This window comes from Ovis aries, chromosome 11 (genome assembly GCF_016772045.2).
Source record: "Ovis aries strain OAR_USU_Benz2616 breed Rambouillet chromosome 11, ARS-UI_Ramb_v3.0, whole genome shotgun sequence".
Taxonomy (NCBI): domain Eukaryota; kingdom Metazoa; phylum Chordata; class Mammalia; order Artiodactyla; family Bovidae; genus Ovis; species Ovis aries.
Window position 1 is genome coordinate 36043137 of NC_056064.1, and position 22105 is coordinate 36065241.

The 22105-nt window shown below is 55.0% G+C and overlaps 1 protein-coding gene and 1 long non-coding RNA gene across 4 annotated transcripts; one reads left to right on the forward strand and one right to left on the reverse strand.

Annotated features, from left to right (window-relative positions):
- Positions 1 to 4988: 4988 nt before the first annotated feature.
- On the reverse strand, positions 4989 to 19027 carry XYLT2 (xylosyltransferase 2). Of its 3 annotated transcripts, none has more exons than XM_042255825.1 (11): positions 18878 to 19027; positions 11768 to 12257; positions 11317 to 11492; positions 10820 to 11022; positions 10274 to 10354; positions 9856 to 10072; positions 9594 to 9770; positions 9031 to 9081; positions 8548 to 8682; positions 7620 to 7953; positions 4989 to 6141 (listed from the first exon to the last, which is right to left on the reverse strand). In XM_042255825.1, the coding sequence occupies exons 1-11, from the start codon at positions 19010 to 19012 to the stop codon at positions 5819 to 5821; spliced, it is 2322 nt and encodes a 773-aa protein (XP_042111759.1). In that variant the 5' UTR covers positions 19013 to 19027; the 3' UTR covers positions 4989 to 5818. The 3 variants fall into 3 exon arrangements, with proteins under 3 accessions (XP_042111759.1, XP_004012819.3, XP_042111760.1); XM_004012770.5 differs by having other exon boundaries at positions 8548 to 8743; positions 9031 to 9293; XM_042255826.1 differs by lacking the exon at positions 8548 to 8682.
- A 394-nt stretch (positions 19028 to 19421) lies between these two features.
- Positions 19422 to 20756, forward strand: LOC121820598 (uncharacterized). Its single transcript, XR_006061186.1, has 2 exons — positions 19422 to 19521; positions 20022 to 20756. It is a non-coding gene; the product is annotated as an uncharacterized LOC121820598 (long non-coding RNA).
- Positions 20757 to 22105: the final 1349 nt, after the last annotated feature.

Here is a 22105-nt window from a genome sequence, read left to right on the forward strand (position 1 = left end):
GAGATTGCTGGGAGCATCTCCATAGGCTTGGTGCTGTCCCTGCCAGTACCTTGGAGAAGCAGGAAGGGGCAAGATGGAAGAAGTGCTCCCTCCTATAGTGTTTCCCTGAGCAAGCATTTGGCTGCTTCCTGTGGTGGTTGAGCAGAGCCCTGGTTGGGTGATGGTGCAGATATGACCTTAGGGCCTCCTTATAGCTGGATGGCAGCTGGGAGAAGTAGAGCAAAGATATTACCCCTTTCCTGACAATCCCATCTGCACCCCTGCCCACACACACTCCTATTCCTTCTTTGGCTTTTGCTTTCTGTATCTCCTTTCCTCCAGTGATGGTCCTTCCTGGAGACAAGTTGAATCTTAGAGCTCTTGTCTCCATGGAAACTTTTCCTGCCCAGGCTAAATCACTTACCTGGACTAGGATCTGCCATCCTTTACCAAAGAGGTGAAGTGGAACCTCTAGCCTCTAGCCAAATCCTAGGCTCTCTATCTGTGATCTTTCCTTGTCCCAGGGGCTCCTATTAGGCATTTACATACAATTAAAAAGTAATAAGGAAAAAATGCTGAGTTCTCCAGGGCACTCAAGGGTGGGAGGACTGAACATTAACCTCCCTGCGGGCCCAGAGCCAAAAGCACTGTGCAGTCAGTCAGCTGGAGCATCTACTGCTGCTGATCCTCTGGAACACTCAGTGGGACAGGGAAGCTGGCTCCCACAGGGGTAGCTGGTAGCTGCTTTGCAAGCCCACCACCCTGAGGATAGCCCTGTGACTGAGGGAGCCAGGCAGGCTTGCACAGCTGTTCTCCAGCTGCCATCTGGGCCCTTCCCACCAGGATGAACCTCAGATCAGAGTGCCACACACCCTTCTCTCCAAGAAGTCTCTCTACACTTCCTCCCCTCCTTCCTCTGGCCACTAGGTCCTGGCACACACTTCTCCCCCGCACCCCCCCCCACACACACACACAAATCCCAAGTGGCAGCCCCGAGGGTCCTATCTCACCTGCATCCCCTGGGCCTCGGCACCTTTCCACTGCCTGGACCTTGGTGGGGTGGTCCCATGGTGCTAAGGGGAGAGGTGTATCCTAGGAACCATGAAAGATGACTCAGAGTGAAGCTCAGGGTTTAGGGTCAGTGAGCAAGAGAGCAGAACCCAAACCTTTTTTGTCCCCAGGCCCCTCCCCCCATCTTGTTCGTTCTCTTCCTCCACCAGTCCAAAGCACAAAGCCCAGACCCTGAGCATTTTGGAAATGCACTCAGGTATAAATTCTACTGTTTTCTAGCCACAAGCTCATTCATTCACAATTTGGCAGCCAGCTCTGATGACACTTGTGGGAAAGTCAGAGAATACCTGTCCTTACCTCTCCATCTTCTCTGTCTGATGTTCAGAGTTGGGGTTGGAACTGGGGAGGCTGCAGGTCCGAAGATGTCTTTTGCTTTTTGTACCCAGCATCCCATGTGGTGCCCCGTACTCGGGAAGAAGGCTGACAGCACAGTAGCCACCACCCGCAGAAGTTAGTTCTGGGCTTCCCCTTGGGAGCTAGGGAGAGTGTGGGCCTCCAACTGCTTGGAGAGCTGGGAGGACCATTGTTTTCACCAGCAGCTCCCAGTACAGGGTCCTGTTGCCAAAGTGGCTGGGGAGTGAGCTGGCCAGGATGTTGTTAACCTTTTCGACACTACTTCCTTGGCCCAGAGGGAACCCAGACTGGAAGATCAGTGTCCATAGAATAGACCCAGCGGCCCTGTCCATACTGAGCAGAGAGAGCGGATGCCCTTTTGTGATGATCGGGGTAGGAGGCCCTGAAGGTAAGGGGTTAGTGGGTAGGCATGTTTACATATTGGTTGGGACTCCAAAAGAATTGATGAGAGCAGGGGATGGGGCAGCTCTGGGGCTTTGTGGGTACAGCCACTCAGCAGGATGATCATGATAAACACCAGCATGGGACTTCTCCTGCAGAGCCAACAGACATCGGGTTCAGCCTGGGGCTGGCCTGCACGAACCCATCTCACGTCCCCAGACTGTAATTCTACTCCAGAAGTTGGGTAGGAATGACTTGCTGGGACCAGGATCAGCTTCCCGTGCATGGGAAACTGGGGGTGGGTGGAGGCGGGGGGTGGGCAGGCAGCTCCCTTTCTGCCGCTGTGTCCATTTCCTATGGCAGAGATTTGTGAGGACAGAGCAGCTATATCCTGTCTTCCTTCAGCCCAGGAAAGGAGTAATGTGTGTAAGGGCGTTTACAGAGGACAGACTCGGAGGAGAAAGGGCTTGTGGCAGGGGCAGGCACCCTTAGAAATTCAATCAGGGGAGGGAGGGCTCAAGCGTCTGAAGTTAGACTCCTGGCACCCAGCCTCTAGAACTCAGCAGGGAAGGGACCTCAGGGTTCATACACCAACTGTACACAGCATTCTTCCCAAGTGGCTTGCTCTTGGTGACCCTACAGATGAAGAGGCTGGACTTCCGGCCTCTGCTGGGGGGCCAAGGGTGCATCTGCTCCAACTCTGTGACTTGGGACAGCAAGAGGTACTCACCAGTGGCCACAACTAAGGCTAGGAGACTGTTCTCCATGGTAACCTCTGCACGGGGAGCAGCTTGGCAGAGGCGTGCCAAGAAAGGGCACTTTCTTAAACAATCTTAGGGACAGCCACAAGACAGGCTTCCCCTGCACCCCGACAACCCACCATCCCCACAGGGCCAACCCAGGAACCCCGATCCAGAGGAACAGCTTCGTTCAGAGCCAGCGTGTCTGTGAGCAGCCTTCTAGGTTCTCAGCTTCCGCCCCTGATCTGTACCATGCCAGGACCTAGGGTCCCATAGATGAAACTCTACTCTGCAGGCCTGGCAGCCATGAGGGTCCCTCAAAAACCTGCAGAAGGGGTTGGCAGGAACAGGCTAGGCTTCTGCTAACCTCAGAAGACAGCCAGGGCAGCTCCACTCACCCAGATCTATGCACCTCTCAGTTGGGATCACCTCCCAGCCCTACTCTGCCCCGCCCCCTGCTTCCCAGTGGCCCAGCTAACAGGGCGACAGACGCCAATTGGCTGTCCTCTGGTCTTTGCTTCCATCTCTAATGGAATAGAAGTGGCCATGATTGTCCTGGAAACCAGGCACAAAACAGAAAGACTTCCCAGTTTCTTTCCCTCCCTCCAAAGGGATTCTTGTGCAGCTCTGGGGGCCCTGCCACCTTCCCCCACCACACTTCCACCTGGCTGTTACCCTAATTTTGACCCCAGGGGTCCAACCAGGGGAATATTTCAAAGCCTCAAAAAGCTCAAGCCTTGGGGCTGAGCTACCCCTACAGAAGGATGAGGGTGGAGAACAGTCGGCCAGGAGTTTAGTCAGAGAAGCTGCACTCAAACTTGCCTCAGTGACCTGGACAGGGGAGAGGACTGGGGAGGCCCTCCGAACCTGTCGGGAGTCGTGAAGCCTACTCCCGGTCCCGCATTGCTTCTAACTCAAGGGGCCAAGACAAACCAGCCAGATCAGTGGATGTGGGGGACTTCCGGTTCTGCCAGCCTGCAAGTTAGAATTGCCAGGGGGAGCTCTGAACCCATACCAGTGTTGAGCTGCCGCCTCAGACTGGCTAACTCAGAACCCTCAGTTTGGATCGCCATCCACTGAGCTAAGCTCAAAATGTTCACAGCAGGTAACTGGGTAACCCGGACTTGGTGTAATTGGACAGGAGTGGCAGGGGCTGAAACAGGACACGTCCCACCTAAGTTCCAAAAAATAAGACTCTTTAAACAGTTGTGCCAGTCCAACGACAGCATAGCCACAGCCTGGCCTGTGCACCTTTAGCAGAGTCTAAATGCTGCTTGTCCCTGATACTCTATACTTAGTTATTACACGGTTTTTAATAGAGCTAAAGGTTGATGTATAACCAAACCTTTTAGAGAACCAAATCAGAGCTTCAGATGTTCACTAGGAGCCAGAAAAAAGCAATCATCTCAGCCGTTGAACCCAAACACTATTTCCTCGCAGCTCCTGCTGTGACCTTCTTCCTCTTTACCTGCCTTAGCAGCGTAAGAGAAGTGTACTGACAGAGTGCCGTGGAGCCCTCCTGCCTGCTTCTGAAGCCTGCAGCCACCACCTGACAGCTTTGACTTTGGGTTCATTTCACTTTCCTGGCCTGCTAAACATTGCCTGCCTCAACGAGTTGTGAGGATTAAATGACGTACTCCACGCAAGGTCAGTGCAGTGGCTGAACAGACGGAAAATCCGACCACTGCCACTGGTGGGCAGTGGTGCCCTCTCCTGGCAGCTTTGAAAACTTGACATTAGGCAGCCTGGGTTCAAACTGAGCCCTTTGTTTCCCAGGCTGAGCTGACTGGGCCAGCATGACTGGGTAGGGTGATTTTAAAGGCTCTGAGAAGACTTCACCCTTCTTCCCACCTTAAGTAAGCTGTGAAGGACTGATACTGAGCCATGGCTGACAATGGCAGGAAAGTAGGAAGGGAGAAAGGGCTTGAGAAAAGGGGGGAGGCTGGACCAACCTTTCCAATATGGCCCTCCTAGGTCCTAAGGCAGCGGCTAGGAACCCATGCAACTGCTGCTCCTGCTTCTGAAGGGGGCAGTGGTAGCCACCGGGTCCTGGCTGGAACTGGCTGCCTCTGTTCTTGAGGTTGCCCATGCATATGGGCAGGGCTTCTGGGATGGGCCCTGGTGACGCCAAAGACGGAGAAGTCAGCCTCTGCCTTGGCCTGGCAGCAAGGGAGGAAGTGCTGGGTCAGGACCCTGAAGAACTGAACTGGCTCACCTGGTGGCCCACTGGGTGGCAATGAGGAAGTCTCTGAGCCTCTCTGGGCCTGTTTACCCCTCATAAAAGAGGGATCTGGATTATGGGTTCTTGTGTCCCTTCTGGCTCTTGGGTGGACTTTAAACCGTTCTCACTCTGGGGCAATTAAGACCCTCCACCTTCTGCCAAAGTACCAGCCAAAACTTTTAGAAGACAGCCCAGCAGTGCTGGCTCTCTGACACCCAGGAGGAAAAACACAGAGGCTCCGCTGAGAGAGAGAGAGATATATTTCTTCTGTTGCATATTTCAGGCTTCACACTGCGCTTCAGGCACAATGCTGCTCCAGGTTCTTCTGAGAGCCCTGGAGGAGTCTTCTTCCCATGTCGCTCCTGCGGGCTCACCACTCCAGGGCAGAAGCCCAGGCCCTGCTTGCAGTTCTGGGTACCTGGGAGACTGCAGTGGTCTCAGCAGGCCTAGTGCCCTGTCTTTCCCGTCAAGGGGCAGGGTGTGCTGGGGAGCCCTAGGGCCAGCCCCGCCCCCTCTTTTATGGTCCCCTGGCTACAGGAGGAGAGGCTGACCCATTAGAGCCCAGCTCTGCAGTGCTGCTCTAATCAGAGCCTGACGCAGCACTTGCAGCCCCACAGAGCCTCAGAGGTGAGCACCACAGGCCAAAGCTGGGCGGTGAGGCCCTAGAGAGTGAGGCAAGCCCAGCCTCCTCCAGAGCAGCAGCAGATGGGCTTGTCTGGCCCCTGCTCCCCAGAGCCTTGGCCCACTTCCTGGGGCTGCTCTGGGCCCTATTGCACATCTTTTGTTTCCACTTCATTCCCCACCACCCATTTTTCTTAAAAAAAAAAAAAAATTAGAGGAGAAGGTGAGGAAGCTGGAGCCCTTCTCCCCATGTTCCTGCTAACATCTGGTCCCCAGCAGAGCCATTTCAGTGGTAAATACTATGCCCACCTTCCCTGCCATCTGTGGGTTCTTGATGGCTGACATGGGTGTACAGCCTGGGCCTCTGGTTCTTGCCTGTGAGGGAGACAGCCCTCCGTCATCTGTAAGGTGCAATTTCCCGGGTCTTCCGTAGGCGCTGGCTGGCACCCTGCTACCTGAGTCGCCCATCTGCTTTGACAGGCCCCAGCTCCGATTTGGGGTCCGGGGACAGAGAGCTCCAGCTGGTCAGTCTGCAGAGCTCCAGGGAGGGACAGGCGGAGGGGCCCATGGCACACACTCCGGCCACAGACCAGAAGCTGCTTAGTTCCCCATCTGTCCAGGCCTCCAGCGCCGGGCCCGTGAGTTCTGCATGTAGTCGGGCAGCCTCCTCCGCGGGCTCTGGCTGAGGCAGGTTCAGAATGCCACTCAGGCCCTGGAAACTCTGTTCCATATATTCGTTGTGGGGTGGCCCAGCGTGCAGCCAGCTGGCATCATCTGGGGGTGCAGAGCAGGAGTAAGCATGCCCCACCCGAACGATCTCACGAAGGCCAGACCCTGGGAATCAGGTCTGGGCACCCCAGTCAGTCCTGTCCTAACTCTACCACTGAGTCGCCTCTTGCTGAGTGACTAGGCTAATCCACAGAACTTTCCGTGCTTGTAAAACTTTAGTTTTATAAAATCAAGACAGTAATCCCTTAATTCCTAATTTGAGGATTAAATAAAAAACAGTGGGTTCAAGGTACTTTAGGAAGTAGGGTTACTTTCTGATCATGGTCTGCTGTGTGTCGCCCATGCCCCTTTCCAACCCCCTCCAGTGGTCTCCAGAGCCCTCAGAAACCTACGACTCAGGCATTCAGGCTGCGGGCCCTGCTTACTCTGCCAGCCGTCCTTTCCACCGCCTTTGGCATCAGACTCCCCTCCACCCTCCGTTCTACTCATGCACCAGACACCTGCTAACTGTGTTCCCTCAGTTTAGGATATCCTTCACTGTCAATAAAAATCAGCTCCTCCAAGACTCAGCTCCAATAGCACTTGCTGTCAGGCTTGCCTCCACCACCCCACCCTTCGTCTCCTCCATCAGACTGTGTGTGAGTCCTGGGAGAGCAGGGCTGCCTGTTCTGATCTGCCACAGCCACTGCCCCCCCCGGACCCGGTCCTCTTCTGGGTTACCTCTGCTCTGACCCAGCTTCTCAGTGACGGGACATGGCGGGAGGAAGAAAACATCTGCCTACTTACTGAACACCTACTGTGTACCAGCCACTTTTACCCAGATATTCACCACAATAGCCCCCAGAAGGCAGTCACTTGTACTGGGCCCCCTGCAGGAATCTACAGCCTACGCCCAGTTTAGAGTCTGTCTCCTAGCCTCAGCTATGTGACCTTCTCCACCTGGCTGCCAATGGACTGGGAAGATGACCACCATCAGATCTGCTGTCCTAAGAATGTGGAACTTGTGGATTGAGGAGCCCTGGTCAGTCTCCATTGCACTGAGAGGCCATGTATTGAGAAGCCTGAGGCTGATAGAGAGAGCAGGATGAGGGACAGGGTGGCCCCAGAGACAGAAAGCATATCTGAGTCCCAGTGGGACCTGAGTCATTTCCTGAGTTCTGTCGGGGAGAGGCCCACATTTTTCCAATAATTTCCCCCTTTCCCCTGGAGCAATCTGAGTGGATCTATGTTCCACGTACCCAGGAGGTCTCTAACAATTGTATTTCTCTTACTTTACATGTAATAAGACTGAGGCTCAGGAAGGCCAAGTAATTTGCCAAGAATAAAAGCCCAATTAAAGTGTCAGAGCTGTGTTCTAAAGCCAGGTCTGCCAGCCTGGGAAGCGTGATGCCAGAGTGCAGGGCTCTGGGATGGTCAAAGCCACAATCTGCTACCTTCCCCTACTCTGATGGTTAGCTTCTTGGGATCACCTGTCTGCATATCCTGCCTGACTCCTGGGTATCATTTGGGAACTAGATACTTACCTTTCCTGAGAGGTAGTTTGCGGTTGAAGGTCAAGGGCAGCACGAGGAAGCGGGTCTCACCCAGAGGTTCCCAGAACTGAAGCAGTCGAACAGTCCAGGCCCCTGGCCGCAGGGGCCGGCTCAGTGGGGGTTTGTACTGCATGACCTCCGTCTCCGCGTCTACCACGATGTCATAAGATGCGGCCACCACGTAGGTGGGGTCGATCCACACCACGGTGACTGTGAGGTTGGGGCCCCGGGCCCAGCGCTGCATGGCCACAGGCTCGTCCAGCGGCCCCAGCAACCCCCCAAAGTTCCGGAAGAGACGCTCTTTGGGGTCCCACTCGGTGCCAACCTGTAGGGAAGGAGGCAGCTGGGGAGGCGCCGAAGGAGAGTCCTCCTCTCTACCTGCTGCCCCCTCTAACTCCTGTGGGACATCAGGCCAGTCACTGTCTCTTTCTGGTCCTCAGTCTCCCCTCTGCAAAATTATGGGCTCAGACTGGGATTGTTAACATCTCTACAAGCTCTGAGATTCATTCCAGGCTCCTGTTCTGACCTGCTCTGAAGTGTTGGGGGCAGTAAGGCAGAAATGAGATTCGAAGTCCTGCCCAGAGACCGTCCCCACATGGAGCAAAGGCCTCCAAGAAAGAGACCAAGGAGACACTCAAAAGCCTAATCTTCCAGCCCGACTGGAATGTCCAACTCCTTACAGAAGATAATCCCTGAGTGTAGAATACAGGCTTGCGTTGTAGTGGAACCACAGTCCCCTCCCCACTGACTGCATGTCCTCTGTGCATCCCAAGGCTGCCATCACTGGGAAAGAAGACCCAGGAATCCAGTCCTGAAAGGCAACCCAATCCTCAGCCCTCCCTTAGTGTCTGTCCCTCTCTCCCCACTACCCTGAGTCTTGCTGGGGAACAGGAGAAGGCAAGGGGAGGACCTGTCCCACCTCCAAACTCTGGAGCCGGCTGGCCTGGTCACTGTGCCCCAACAGCTTCAGCGACCCCTGGGGCATCAGCCACATCTCAAGCGTCTCTGCCGGCCCCTGGGCTGAGGACTGCACCGCCTGCGTCACCAAGTAGCCCTGGAAATGGTCGTCATAGAAATACAGGTGCACGCTGGACGGCAAGCCCCTGGGCTCAAACCTAAGAAGGTTCCAGCAGGGAGAAAGGGAGATGCCATCAGCACACCCGACTTGGCCTGGAGTCCCAGGAAGGGGGCTCTGGGGGAGTCCCATCCCCAGGTGCTTTCTTTGCCCAGATCTCACACCCACAGATCCTATGTGCCTGGCTTTTGCCATCTTTGTTTTATTTGCATTTTTTCTCTGCCTCAGGCTGGGGGCTCCCTGGGAGAGGGGCTGTCTCTTTCTGATTGTCCTCCTTATAGGGCATTACATCCTGACAGTCTGCAAAATGTCAAAAGGAGGTCTCACCTGCAGAGTAGGTTGGCCAGGGGGGACGCAGCAGTGGTGATGTGGCGCAGGCTGAGGCGGGCAAAAGCGGTGTAAGCAGTGAGCATGACATCGCTGAGCCCACTGGGGCCATCAGCCACGTCATAGGTATTCTCCCAGTAGGCCTTGAGGGCTGGGGTGCCGGGGGGGTAGCTGCCATATAGGTGGAAGTCCAGGATTTCCAGTACCTCCTGGTTCACAGTGGACTCAAACTTGCGGGCGAAGAAGGTGGGTCTGGAGACTTGCTGGAGTGGGAGAGGCAAGGAGGGTGAAGGGGTCTGGAGGTCCCAGAGAGCACAGCAGGGGAGGCGCCTTTTCCTAGCACTGCCTAGAGATCAGCTGCCGAGGGTTTTTCCTGCTGCTAGTTTAGCCCCTGCCCCCAGGGGCTGCTCCCGGTGAGGGTCCCCCAGATTATCTGGTTGGACCACCCAGGATTGTTTCTGACCCTAGAAAGCACCCAGCAAAAAGCTGGGGTGAGGCGCTATGAAGGCTCTGGATAGTGAGGCTCTATCAAGGGCCAGAGACTGGGGGTCCCGGGGAAGCACCTGCAGCCGTAGGAAGTCCTGCGGCTTGAAGTCGTTGGGCGAGCAGCCGCACCAGTCCACGATGTGCTTGTACTGGCACTTGCAGCCCAGCTTGCGGTTCCAGTTGGTGACCCGCAGGTTGTTGTCCACGAGGCTCTCGCAGGCTGGGCTGTTCTCCAGCACCGTGTGAAAGAAGGACTGCGGGTGGCAGGGCAGGGTGGAGGGTGAGCCATCGGACCCACTGCTTGCCCTCCCCCGCCTGGGGGCGGGCCCAGTCGCCCACCTCGGCTGGGAGCAGCGTGTACGTGTAGAACTGGCGTAGCTGGGCCACAAGCGGGTCGTCTGTGTACACCACATACTCTACAAAGCTGCGAGTCAGCACGAACCAGTCCGAGCCGCCGTCCACCACAATGCCTGCTGGGATCTGCCGCTCGCCCAGACGCCACATGTGCGAATCGCACTCATGGAAGAGCCGGTCCAGGCCCTGTTTCTTGATGAACCTGTGGGAGGCACACGGGCCTGGGGCTGAGGATTGTGCAGGGTGGAATCCAGGCTCTCATCTTTCCAGGAATCAGCACTGCACTCCTCAATCTGTGATTGGTTTGGAGGTTTTGCAAGCCAGGGCTGAGGCCACCAACCCCCCTGTGTATAGGGCTTGTGGCGAGACCTCAGGACCAGGGCATCCTCCACCATCCCCTTACCTGGAGTTGTCCCGGCCATGAGACTTGAGGAAATTCTTGTCCCGGTTCTTGGACAGGAAAGCCACCAACTCCTCATTGGTCCTGGAGAGAAAATGGCATGTGCGTAGCGTGTATGAGAGTGCTCAGTCACCAGCCCAGAGCAGACAGATCCCTCCAGCACTCTTTATCTTCATTCCTTGGCCCCTTCTTTTCTTACTGAGAGCCATTCTGGCCAACTGACCTACTCCAGGTTGATGCTCTGGAGTGGTGAGTGTCCGAGGTCCCTGAGAAAGACCACCCCATCCTTCTTCCACCCCTTCCTGTCTGACCCAAGATCCTGGTTCAGACTTCTGGCTTCTTCTCCTCCCCATCTGTTAGCCCTTGCAACCCGCATATCATCTTTCAACAATTCCTCTAAAACATTGCTGGGGCCAAGGAATCATGTTTGAGGTGTGCAGATCCCAGAATGAGGCTTTGGGGAGGGAAGAAGTCCGTCAGGACCCTGGAACCCCAAATCCTAGAGGAGGCCCACCTCCCATCTGCAGGGCTCAGAGCAGCACCCCACACCTTGTCGGGTAGTCAGTGGCACTGAGGTTGATGAAGAAGTCCCAGGCCCAGCCGGGCACCTCCAGCAGGTCCTGCATGCTCCGCAGATACATCCTCAGCAGGCTGGCCCCGCCCCAGATGGTGACCATGCGCCAGGGCGTTACCCGCACGTTTTCATACTGCCGGGCCAGCTCCACTACCTCTCGGTGCAGGTAGTTGGAGCGCTGTGGGAAGTGGGGTGGTGGTGGTGGAAACTCAGCAGTGGAAGATGAATCCCCAGCATTACAACCTCCCTACCCGGCCCCACCCCAGGGTGGAGTGCAAGCGATATGAAACGGACAGAGCACGGGCTAGGGTTCCGGCTCTGAAGCAGCCCGTCACCTGGGGCTGGCTGCTCCCCCGTGCCCTGCTCTCCTACCTCTGGGCCCCTGAGCAAGTCAGAGATACTGTCTGTCCATGACGGTCTGGTCTCTGCCCTCCCCACTCAGACGCCCTGTCTCCCTGGCCATAGCAGGTACCTCGTCCACATGGACATAGAAGAAGTGCTGCTTGTGGTACACAGCCTTGAGGAGACGCTTCAGCTGGCGGATGGCACGGCCATGAACCACCAGCATGTAGGCAATTCGTACTGGGGGGCCATCCATGGGCTGCTGGGCCCGGACCTCATCCCATGGGATGCCAGGGCTCATCTTTCCTGAGAGCAGAGAACAGGGGCATCAGTAAGGTCCCGCCCCAGGTCACAGGGTGGAGGCAAGATGGGCAGAGGGAGCTGCCTGCCGTCCAAAGGAGGAACCCCAGACGTACAGCCTGATGCTCCCGGGCCCCAGGCCCACCTCTGCCACTTAGTGCCCTCATCACCAACTTGGGCAGCGAGGTGTGCCCTTCCAGGCTTTCACCCCTGAGAAACGGGGGCGGGATCCCTGCCCTCCCTCCTGGGCCACCACCTCTCTGCCTATGCTTGTCTCTTACCAGCCCGCTGGCAGTGCCGGGGCACAGCCTTGGGCATGAGGCTCCCGGCCTGGTGCAGGCACACCACGTTGGCGATCTCCTGCTGGCACTGCTTGGAGCTGGCCCGGGCCAGTGCAGATAGAGCATCCTTGCCAACGATCTCACATTTGGGTGTGAAGCTGTTGTCTGTGGGCTGGGGGGCGCCCTCCACACTCCCTGTGTCTCCATGTGGGAAGCCAGCCGCCCCAACCAGCGCTTCCTCAGCTGCTGCCCCGCTCAGGTTCTGGCGGCCTGGGGCCTCTGGGGGTGGGCTGGGGGGGATCCGCCGGCCAGTTCTGTGCCGGCTAGTTACTGCCCGTACCACCTTGGCCACGGGCACACCAGGGCTCTCGGCACGGCCCCGCCAGCGCGCATGCCTTCTGCCTGCGCTGCCCCGCCGCCCAGCTGAACTGTCTGTGTCCTTGGAGCCTTCACTAGGGTCGAGCGGCCGTGGCTTCTTCTGCCTTCCTTTCTGTAAAAGATAAGTAAACACTAGGACAGTCAGTCTCCTCCTGCTCCTTCAGCTTCTTGCTGGCTCAGGCCTAGAAGCCCCTGCCACCCTTTATCTAGAAAAATACTGTTCGCCTGGACATCCTGCACTTCTGCTGGGAGGTCTCTTTGACCAGCCAGCAGAGGAAATGTCACCCTCCCCCAAGGCACCATCGCATCCACATCCCCTCCATCACACAGATCACAGGGCACTGAGCCTCCTTTGGATTCAGATACCACTTTCTCTTTCCACAAATAGGAAGATGAATAAGAGAGAGATGCAGAGACCCTACAGACAAGAGTGTCCATCCAGCACTCCCACCGGGCTTCACTGGGACAAGATGATGCTCTTCAGAAGGAAAAAGCATTCTGCCATCTACAGTATTTCCACATGGGAGTGCTGAAGCTGCAACAGAGCAAAGGGGTCTTGCCTGGTGGAGAGGACAGAGGTGAAATCTGAGACCTCATTGCTGGTTGGGTTCTCTGGGAAGCAGAGACTAACAGAGTGCAGGGGACTCCCTGGGGGGTCACACTCTGGATGACGTAGCAGGAGCAGGCAGCTGCAGGGAAAGCCTTTCGATGGCCAAGCTGGCCTGACATCTGGGCAGAGGGGGAAGGAAGAGCTTCAGACAACAGCTTGGCTTGGAGAGGGCCTCGACCAGCTAGTGGGAAGCTCCAGGGCAAAGACGGCCTAGAGACGGAGGCCCTGGTCCTACTGCTGGGAGTGGCCGAGGAGGTGTCTGGCCATGGCTGGAAGGCTGAGGCAGGGTGTGAAGGCGCCTGCAGCTACAGGCTGGCGACTCATCGCTCCTTGTGGCAGGGTGGCTCTCCAAGGGAAAACGGAGATAAGGGAAAGCCTCCACCCCGCTTCTGCTCCTGCAGCCTCTTCTCAAACCTAGGAACCTCCCTAATGACTTGGCCACACTTGGAAGTGTGCATAGCCACACTTGTTCCAGCTTTCCCTGCCTGACCAAATTCCATCCATCTTTCAAGATCTAGCGGAGTCTCCATGTGTGAGACAGTCCCATTTGCCTCAGCGTGGGACATTCTTCTAGCTGACCAACTCCTTGGGAAGAGGCTGTTGTGTCAGCTCCATCTCCCCAGTGCCCAGTGGAATGGCTGGCATGTAGGGTGTCTGGCTGGTGTCTGCTGGATGAGGCACAGACTGGGCGGAGGAGTGAGGGGCTCCGCGTGACTGCTGTGGAGTCATCAGGGCTTCGCACTCAGCTCTATCACTCCCCACAGCCACCTACCCTCTCTGAGCAGGTTCCCTCAACTATCAAATACAGGAGGGAAGAGTGTCCAAGAGATGGAGCCTGAATACTGCAACTAGAAAGAGCTGCCCCCCCCCCCCCCTCACCACTTGCTGTGTAAGTCCTCTTCCGGCCTGGCCTTCCAGCAGCAGGACTCACTGGACCACAGCCTCTGAAGCAGCCTCCCCGGGATGCCCCCTGGTGTTCCCCTGGTGTGGCCTCTGTGGCCACTCCTTATCAGTCTTCTTGGCTGACCCTGCCTTATCTCCCAAGGCCACTGTGGGGCCTTTCCTTGTCTGGGCTTTCCAGATGACCTCTCTCAGTCCCAAATTTCCCTCTGTGGCCTAGAGGGGCTCCCTTGAACTTTCAGTTGTCTAACTGCCAGCCTCCTTGATGCCTCTCTTGGGAGTCTGATAGACCTCTCAAGCCACAAATCCAAAAGTGAGCTCCTGATCTCCCCTCAGTCGGCTCCTTCTTCAGGTAATGACCAGTTAGCTGGTTCAGTTAAGGGCCAGTCCACCCTTCAAGTTGCTCAGGCCAAAAACACTGGGGCATCACTTGGACCCTCGTTTCCCTCATACGCCGTCATCAGTACACATGTTGGGGCTCCCTTCAAAGTACATCCAGAATTTGGTCACTTCTCACTGCTTCCATCATTACCTTCCCTGCCTGGAAGCCCTGTTCTTACTCTGGTTTCCTATGGTCCATTCTCAGCAGCCAGTGTTCCCTTTAAAATGAGTTCCATCTCCCTACTCCTCTGCTTGAAGCCACCCTCTGCTCTGAGGACAAAGCCCAAAGCCCTTACATGAACCCACAAAGGCAATGTGAGCTGTGTCTGGCAGACCCCCTCCCTTCTCTGACCTTATCTACTACTAACCTCTCATGTGTACACTCCTCCAGTCTTAAAGTAATGGCTTTCTCAGTGCCCCTCCCTCCCACCTGGCATTCACTGTCCCCTGTACCTAGAATGTTCTCCCGTTGATGTCCCAACATCCCCTGCCTCCAGTTCCTTGCTCAGGTGGCATCTTCTCAAGTAGGCCGCCAAGGCCAAACTCCAGCTCCCCTCATCTTCCACTGTTTCTCCCACAGCACTTATGTATATGTGTAATGTTTATATAATGTATATACACATTATATATATAATGTATATACAGTGTATAATATAGATAATGTAATATGTATAAATGTATTTTTTAAAAATACTTATTTATTTGGCTGCACCGAGTCTTAGTTGTGGCATGCGGGATCTTTAGTTGCGGCACGAAATTCTTAGTTGCAGCACATGGGATCTAGTTCCCAAACCCTGGGCCCCCTGCATTGGAAGTCTTAGCCACTGGACCACCAGAGAAGTCCCTGTATAAATGTATTTATATTGTGCTACTCTATGTCTCTCTCCTTACAAGAATGCAATATCCATGAAGATAGAGCTTTTTGTTGTTTTTGTTCACTGATGTATTCCTAGAGCCCAGAAGAATGTCTGGCAATGGAAGACTCTCTCTCTCTCTCTCTATATATATATATATATATATACATATATATATGTATATATGTATATATATATAACTTTTGGCCATGCCACACAGCTTGCAGGATCCTAGTTCTCAGACCAGGGATTGAACCCATGCCCTTGGCAGTGGAAGTGCAGAGTCCTAACCACTGGACCACCAAGGAATTCCCTCAGTAAATATTTGTTGAATGAATGAATGAAAAGCTCTTGGCACAGGCTCGGCATTCAGTAAAGGCTGTCATCCTTACTAATATTAATGAAAGGGGACTAGGAAACAGTCAAATGTGAAGTCAGGAGAGAAGCCAAGGCCTTCAGATACTTTGGACCACTGGGTCGAGTTTTCCCTGTCCTTCCCCTCCCTAGGACCACCGTCTCCTCCTCTGTCAGAGCATGGCAGATGCCTTAGGGCCAGAGCCCCAGCCCTATACCCTGGCACCCCAGCCTTCTGTGCCAGGCATCCAGCCAGCCCTCTGGTCTCTTGGGAGGTGCCCAGTGAGAACTGGGGATGTCTGTCTCCATCTGAGAACAGACACCTGCAAGAGGGAGGGCAGAGTGGGGAGGAGGCAACAGGCTCTATTCTGTACCCATGTTGGGGAGGGCACCCTGCACTGGGAAGCCCCTAGGAAAGGTGGCTGCAGTCCCACTGAACTGAGTGTATGTGAACTGGTGATGTCGGACCTGGACACACACTGGGCAGCGAAGGACAGTCTCAAGCTGAGGTGGGTGGAGATGGCAAAGGAGCTGTGGGTTCTCAAGATGGAAGCCAGTATCCGTGAGTGAGGAAGCTGGTCAGGAGGGCAGGGCTTGGGGCACAGGGCCAGGCTCGCTGTGGTGGGGGAAGGATGTGGGAGGAGAGGGCACATTGGTGTCCTGCACTGCAGCAGGAGCTGGCTGACCCTGAGAAGGACAATCCCAGAGGGGCTGGGGGACCACAAGGCAGCAGTGAGGAACTGCGGGGAGCCCCTGGTAGGCAGCCAGCCCCTTCCCATTGCCTCATCCCAAGGATGTTTATATGTGCAGCAGCAGGGCCTCATACTTGCACCCTCACAGGAGCTGCCCAAAGTTGCCCCAAAGTCAGAGTTCCCTCTAATTACTGAGCACGGGGACAGGCCCTCTGACATCTGCCTGGATGCATTCTGGCCTCCGAGGCCCCCTCTCCTCACTGAGGAGGAATTCAAAGTCCTTTCCTGGCTCTGTAGCTTCTCCTTGGAATCCTTCTTTGAGTCCCAGAGACAGAGAACAGCAATGCTGATCCACCACCTTTGGACTTCTCAGACCGTGCTTAAAGTAAGCGGTGAAAACCATAAAATGGCTCTTTGGATGTTAATGGCCATCTCTGGTCTCCAACCCAGCCCTCACACAGGGCCAGAGTGTGCATCTTAAGTGCATGTCTCATTTCATCCTTGCTTAGACCCCTTTGGTTTCAGTGCTCTCCCACTGCACTTAGAATAAAACCCCAGCCCCTCACTTCAGGCTGCAGGATGTGCCCTGGACTAACTTCTTCCAGGGATCCCACCACACCCTCCTTCCCATTTCTTGAAAGGAGCCAGCTAAGCCCATTCTCCCCAGGGCCTTCTGCCTGAACTCTGCCTACTGCTTCCCTAGGCTGACTTTCAGCTCACAGGCCACTTCCTGCAGAAGCCGTCCCCAACCACCTATCTAAATTAGCCCTCTTGTTATTGAGTTTCCTTTTCACTGTCAGTCTCTCCTTGCAGACTGTCTGCTCACAAGGGCCGTGGCCTCATCATCTATTTTATTTATTTCTGTATCCCCAGTATTAGCACAGTGCCTAGTATGAAGTAGGACTTAATATTTGTTGAATGAATGAATGAATGAGTCCTTATTACCACTGTGCAGTAGTGAAATAATAATAAGATATTTACTGATGGTTTAGCATGTGCCAGCAACTCCTGCAAATACTTCGCAGGCATTACCAATGAGAGAGGTGATATTGCTCCCATCCTGGGGTGGGGGGCAGATACCATTGAGGACGCATGCGAAAGAAGTTAGGTAATTAGACAGTGGTCACACTATTCACCAGGAGCAGGGCTGGAATAGGACATAGGATGGTGAGGTGGGGTGGTCCAACTCAGCACCCACCCTCCTAAATACTTATTTTGCTGCCTGGCTGCCCTGAGGTGGCTGCTGAAGGGCTCCAAGCACTAATGGCTGCTTGGACTACACAACCTTTAGGTTATCAAGGATCTTTATTCCATTCTGGTCCAGGGATTCCCCTATCCGGTTCTGCTAGGAAGCTGGAGGAGGAGGTGAGGAGGCAGGATCCCAAGCACTGCACCAGTTCCCCACCCCAGGCTGGAGGCACGGCAGCAGAGACCTTGAGGCCTGAACAATCTCTCAGCCCTTCCAGAGATTCACATAGCCATGTAGCAGAGGGTCTGAGAAGCCCTGGGTGCTTTGCCATGCCCCTCCCCAAAGTGGTCACCAGCCCCTACTCACATATATTCCAGGGTCAGAAGGCTCCTTAACTCCTTGTCAGCCCATTCCATGTTAGAATGTCTCATGTGCCCCCAAAATCATCTCTTCACCTTCCTGCTACTTACTGGACCACAGAGAACAAGCTCACTCCCTTCAGATGTCACAGTCAGCCTCCCCTGACCCCTAACCTCAGCTCCTTTTGGAGTTACGATCTCATGTGACTCTGTCCCAGCTCCCCTCACCATCCTAGTCTGTTGGTTCTCCCCAAAAAAGGCAAAAGCAGCGATTCTCCCAATTTCCACACTAGGCCTTCCATACTGCCCAGATGCAGGAAGGAAAAATGGGTATCCGGGCTCCCTTGGCCTTCACCCTGCCAGGAGGAGAGGCCCAAGAGGATGGGGCAAGCAGAACAGACAGTCTGACTCAGAGTCCACCAAAACCCCGGGGTGGGGGCGGGGAAGCCCTGTCCTCTGGTCCACAGCTTAGCGTCAGGGTTTGACTTACCCTCTTCAACCTTCCAGGATGGTCTCAGACCCCCACTGGACCCTCCTGATCACACTGGGGGAGACATGTCTAATCCTCCAGGGAAAACCACATCAGCCAAGAGACTCTCAGAAGGAGGACCTGGGGACTAAGAAGGATAGGATCTGGCCCTGCTCCACGGCCTGGGGCTCTGCTAAACTAGCTGCTGCTGTCCCCATTCTCTTACGGTCAGAGAGGGCCCGTCCCCAAATCCCTAATGTCCTGAGGCCAATTCACCAGCTCAATTCCCCTGCCATCCTGTCCAGAAGACCCATGCAGGTGGTTCAGACCCCTGGTTGAAGAAGCCACGCCTCAGGGGCACTCCAGTTTTCTCCATCGGGGTCTCCCTCCCTCTCCTCAGTTGCCAGACTGAGTTCCACCCCCAGACTCCACTTCTTAACTGGCCAGTGCCCCTCCGAGGCGCGGGTCGGCGCGATTGCCCGGGGTCCCTAGGCCCCATTCCTCTGCCCACGGCGCGCACACCCCCACCCCCTCCCAACTTCAGAAAGTTTGGCCTGGGGCTCCCCACCTCCAAGCCGGCTCGGGCCCAGCCGCGCCTCTTGGCCCGGCTCCCCGCCACCTGCGCCTGACCTTCACTGCTCGCGGGGCTGGAGACCACCCCACCAAGACCCGCTCCTCCCGGCCGGGGCCCCTGCCAGCCCGCGGCCCGTCCTCCGGGTCACGCACCGCCCCCGCGCTCGGGCCCCCGGCCCGCCTGGGAAACGGGCGCCAGGGGTCCGAGGCCCCGAGCCAGGCAGCCGCCCGTGCGCAACACGCAAGCGGCCCGTGCCCCACTTCCCCGGCGGGGGCCATCCGTTTCCCCGCCAGGACCCCGCGCGTCCCCGCGCCCGGCCTGCCCGCCTGCCCGCCCGGCCGTCGGAGCACCTCGCCCGGCTCGTCGTCCTCCAGGACGCTGAAGCTCCACACCACTAGGCCCTGCAGTAGCAGGATGGCCAGCGCCGTGGCGATCGCCAGCTTGTAGCGCCGCACCAGCTTCTGCACCCGCGCGCTCGCCACCATCTTCCTGCCCCGGACGCAGGGCGCGCGCCCAGCCCTGCAACCCGGCCGCGGGCGCGTGCACGGGCGCGGGCAGAACCGGCTTCTCCCGAGGGAGGCGGCCCTGGCGCGCGCCGGGGCGGGGCCGGGGGCGTGGCCCGCAGGCCCGAAACGCCGCGCCCCCGCGGGCCAGGGGCGGAGCCTGGGCCCGCAGAGCTAGCTGTCCCACCGGCCGCCGGCCTCTCGCGCGGTGGTTCCTTGCCTGTCTTCGTCAGTGCCCCAGCTCTTGCGTGCTCTCACCTCCTTCCGAACGGCAAGCCCATGGAACCAGAGTGCAGAGAGGGCTGTGGCCTCACCTCTCTGACTCGCCGCCTGGTGTGGGGTGTGGGGTGTGGGGTGTGGGGTGTGGGGTGTGGGGTGTGGGGTGAAGGTGGGGTGGAGGAACTCAGCTTTGCCGAGACCAGCTCCCTCTCGGCCCTCGTGCACGCAGAGAATGCTAGAGCGCCCACAAACGCCGAGTTGGGAGCGATTGTGTAAGTGCCACAGCCCTTGCTTAAAAACCTTGGAAGCCGCACCTACGGGGCAAAGTCTAACTCCTTTGGCCTCTGAGGCCCTTCACGAAGCCTTGTTTCCTCTCTCCTCTCCCTCTTATCCTCAGACTTCTACTTGAGTCGTGGTTATTGAATTCTAGGGTGTGTCAGAATCATCCGCAGGATTTGATAAAATAGATAAGATAGATTGCTGGTCCCGCTCCCAGAGTTTCACAATTTTCAACAAGTTCCCAGATGATGCTGAGCTGCTAGTCTGAGAGCACACCTGGAGAACCACTAACCTTTGCACGTGCTGCTCCCCGGTGCTCGGCCCTAGCAGCCGCTCCTCTGCTTCACTTCCCCTTCTCCTCCGTGGCATCCTCCCAAGTGCTTCCCCGGCACAGGACAGCCCAACACTGCCCACATACCTGGTTGTAATTTCTCTGGAATCATGGCCTCTTTTTTTTTTTTTTTTTTTCATGGCCTCTTTTTTGAATCCTTAGCTCGGCGATGGACACCCAGCAATGCTCAATGAATACTGTGAAAGAAAGAGCAAATGAAGCCCTACTTCCTGTTTCATCAGCTGATCCTAACATTTTTGGAAAGCCTGGCGTGTTCAAGCAGGGCATAGAAAAGGCCTGAACCCCTGCAGCGCTCCCCTGAACGTGTCAGGTCCACTGAGAGAGGGAAGGGGATAAGAAGCAGGGCATGCCCAGCATAACCAGGTCCGTGCCAGGTGGTGAAGCCAAGTTGCCTGAGAAAGAAATGATCAAAAGAGCAAAGCGAAGGTTGACGATTTATAATGAAGATTTTAAGAATCACTACACAGAGGTCTGGAAAAAGAGATGATAAAAAAAAAAGCTTGAAGGCAATGATAAAAGGGTTTGGAAGTTGCCAGGAGATAAGCTTGGTGAGGAAATTCTGAATACAGGAGATGTAGTTATTTGATGGCACTTGCAGCAAGTAAAACCTTCTTTAATTATCTCCTGCCCCTTTGGTATTTGTAATTGTTGTACTCCTCACCATTAGTTAAGTGGGATAATTGTAAATAATGTTTCAGATGACAGGCTACTTAAAAGAAACTACCCTTCAAGATTTTGGAAAACCTCAGTTGGCCTACCAGCAATTGATACGTTAATTAAATATAGATCTGTGTGCTCATTCAATCAGGTCTCCCAGGGACTGTCTACCTGTCCATAGTCCCCCTGCACTCAACAATTAAAATAACTTTATTTGCCGCTGAGTTTTAAATGTATTTCTTTATTTTTGGCTGTGCTGGGTCTTCATTGCTGTGCTCAGGCTTTCTCTGCTTGTGGTGAGCGGGGGATATTCTTCGTTGCTGAGCGTGAGCTCTAGGGTTCTTGGGCCCAGTCGCTGTGGCTCACAGGCATAGCTGCCCCCTGGCATGCGGGATCTTCCCGGACCAGGAACTGAACCCTCATCCTCCACAGTGGCAAGTGCATTCTTACCCATTAGACCACCAGGGAAGTCCTATTTTCCACTGATTGTGCAAATGATATGTACTCATTATATAACATTTAAAATATAGAAAAAAAAATAAGGAAAAAATAAAAGTCACCTGCAATCCCACTCCCTGAGACAATCGTCATTAGTATTTTGGTGCCGATCCTTTCCCCATCTCTTTACGTGTGTAGAATTTTCCATGAATGGCATCACATTGCACACACGGTTTTTAAATATAGAAACTTACTTTTAAGTATTTCTTTCCCCTTCCCCACTATGTTAACAGTCTGGTTTCCTTCCTACCTTCCTTCTTTCCTTTCTTCCTTCCACTTTTGTAGCAGTTTACACACACATACACACACGTACACACACGCATGGGTTTTTTATTTGGGGGTGAGATGTGTCATTATATTTTAAAAGTTGAATCGTATTACATACACTTTGTATCTTGCTTTTCTCACTTGATCATAAACACATAGGAGAAATTTCCCCAGGACGGATGGGACAGGTCTAACCCATTTTTTTTAATGGCTGCATAATATGCCACTCCTTTTTTGAATGAACATTCGCTTGATTTCCAGTTTTTGTGACTAACGCAAGTCTATAATAAATATGAAAAGCGAAAGTCAAAGTCCCTCAGTCATGTCAGACTCTTTGGGACCCCATGGCCTGTAGCCTGACAGGCTCCTCTGTCTTTGGAATTCTCCAGGCAAGAATATTGGAGTGGGTTGGCATTTCTTTCTCCAGGGGATCTTCCCGACCCAGGGGTTAAACCCCGGTCTCCCGAATTGCAGGAAGATTCTTTACCGTCTGAGCCACCAGGGAAGCCCCAAGAAAACCACCTGTTGATACAGCCTTTCCTTGGAGTGGGTAGCCATTCCCTTACATGGTTCCACACGAGTCCCTGTGCACTAATGTGTTCATTTCTGTTGTGGTGTTTCTAGAGGATCTTCCCAACTCAGGGATCAAACCTGGGTCTCCTGCATTGTAGGCAGACGCTTCACCGTCTGAGCCACCAGGGAAGTCGTAGTGTTTCCTAGGAATGGGATTACTGGGGAAAAGGGAATTTTAAATGCTGATAGCTATTTCCAGATTGATTTTCCAAAGAGTTGTGACAATTCAC

Excerpts from the sequence above, each read along its gene's own strand:
- XYLT2 (XM_004012770.5), bottom strand. The coding sequence starts at position 19,012 with ATGGTGGCGAGCGCGCGGGTGCAGAAGCTGGTGCGGCGCTACAAGCTG. Across the intron at positions 12,258-18,877 it reads AGGACGACGAGCCGGGCGAG|AAAGGAAGGCAGAAGAAGCC; the intron begins GTGCTCCGACGG and ends TATCTTTTACAG. Across the intron at positions 8,744-9,030 it reads CTGGCCAACCTACTCTGCAG|GTTTGAGCCCAGGGGCTTGC; the intron begins GTGAGACCTCCT and ends GAACCTTCTTAG.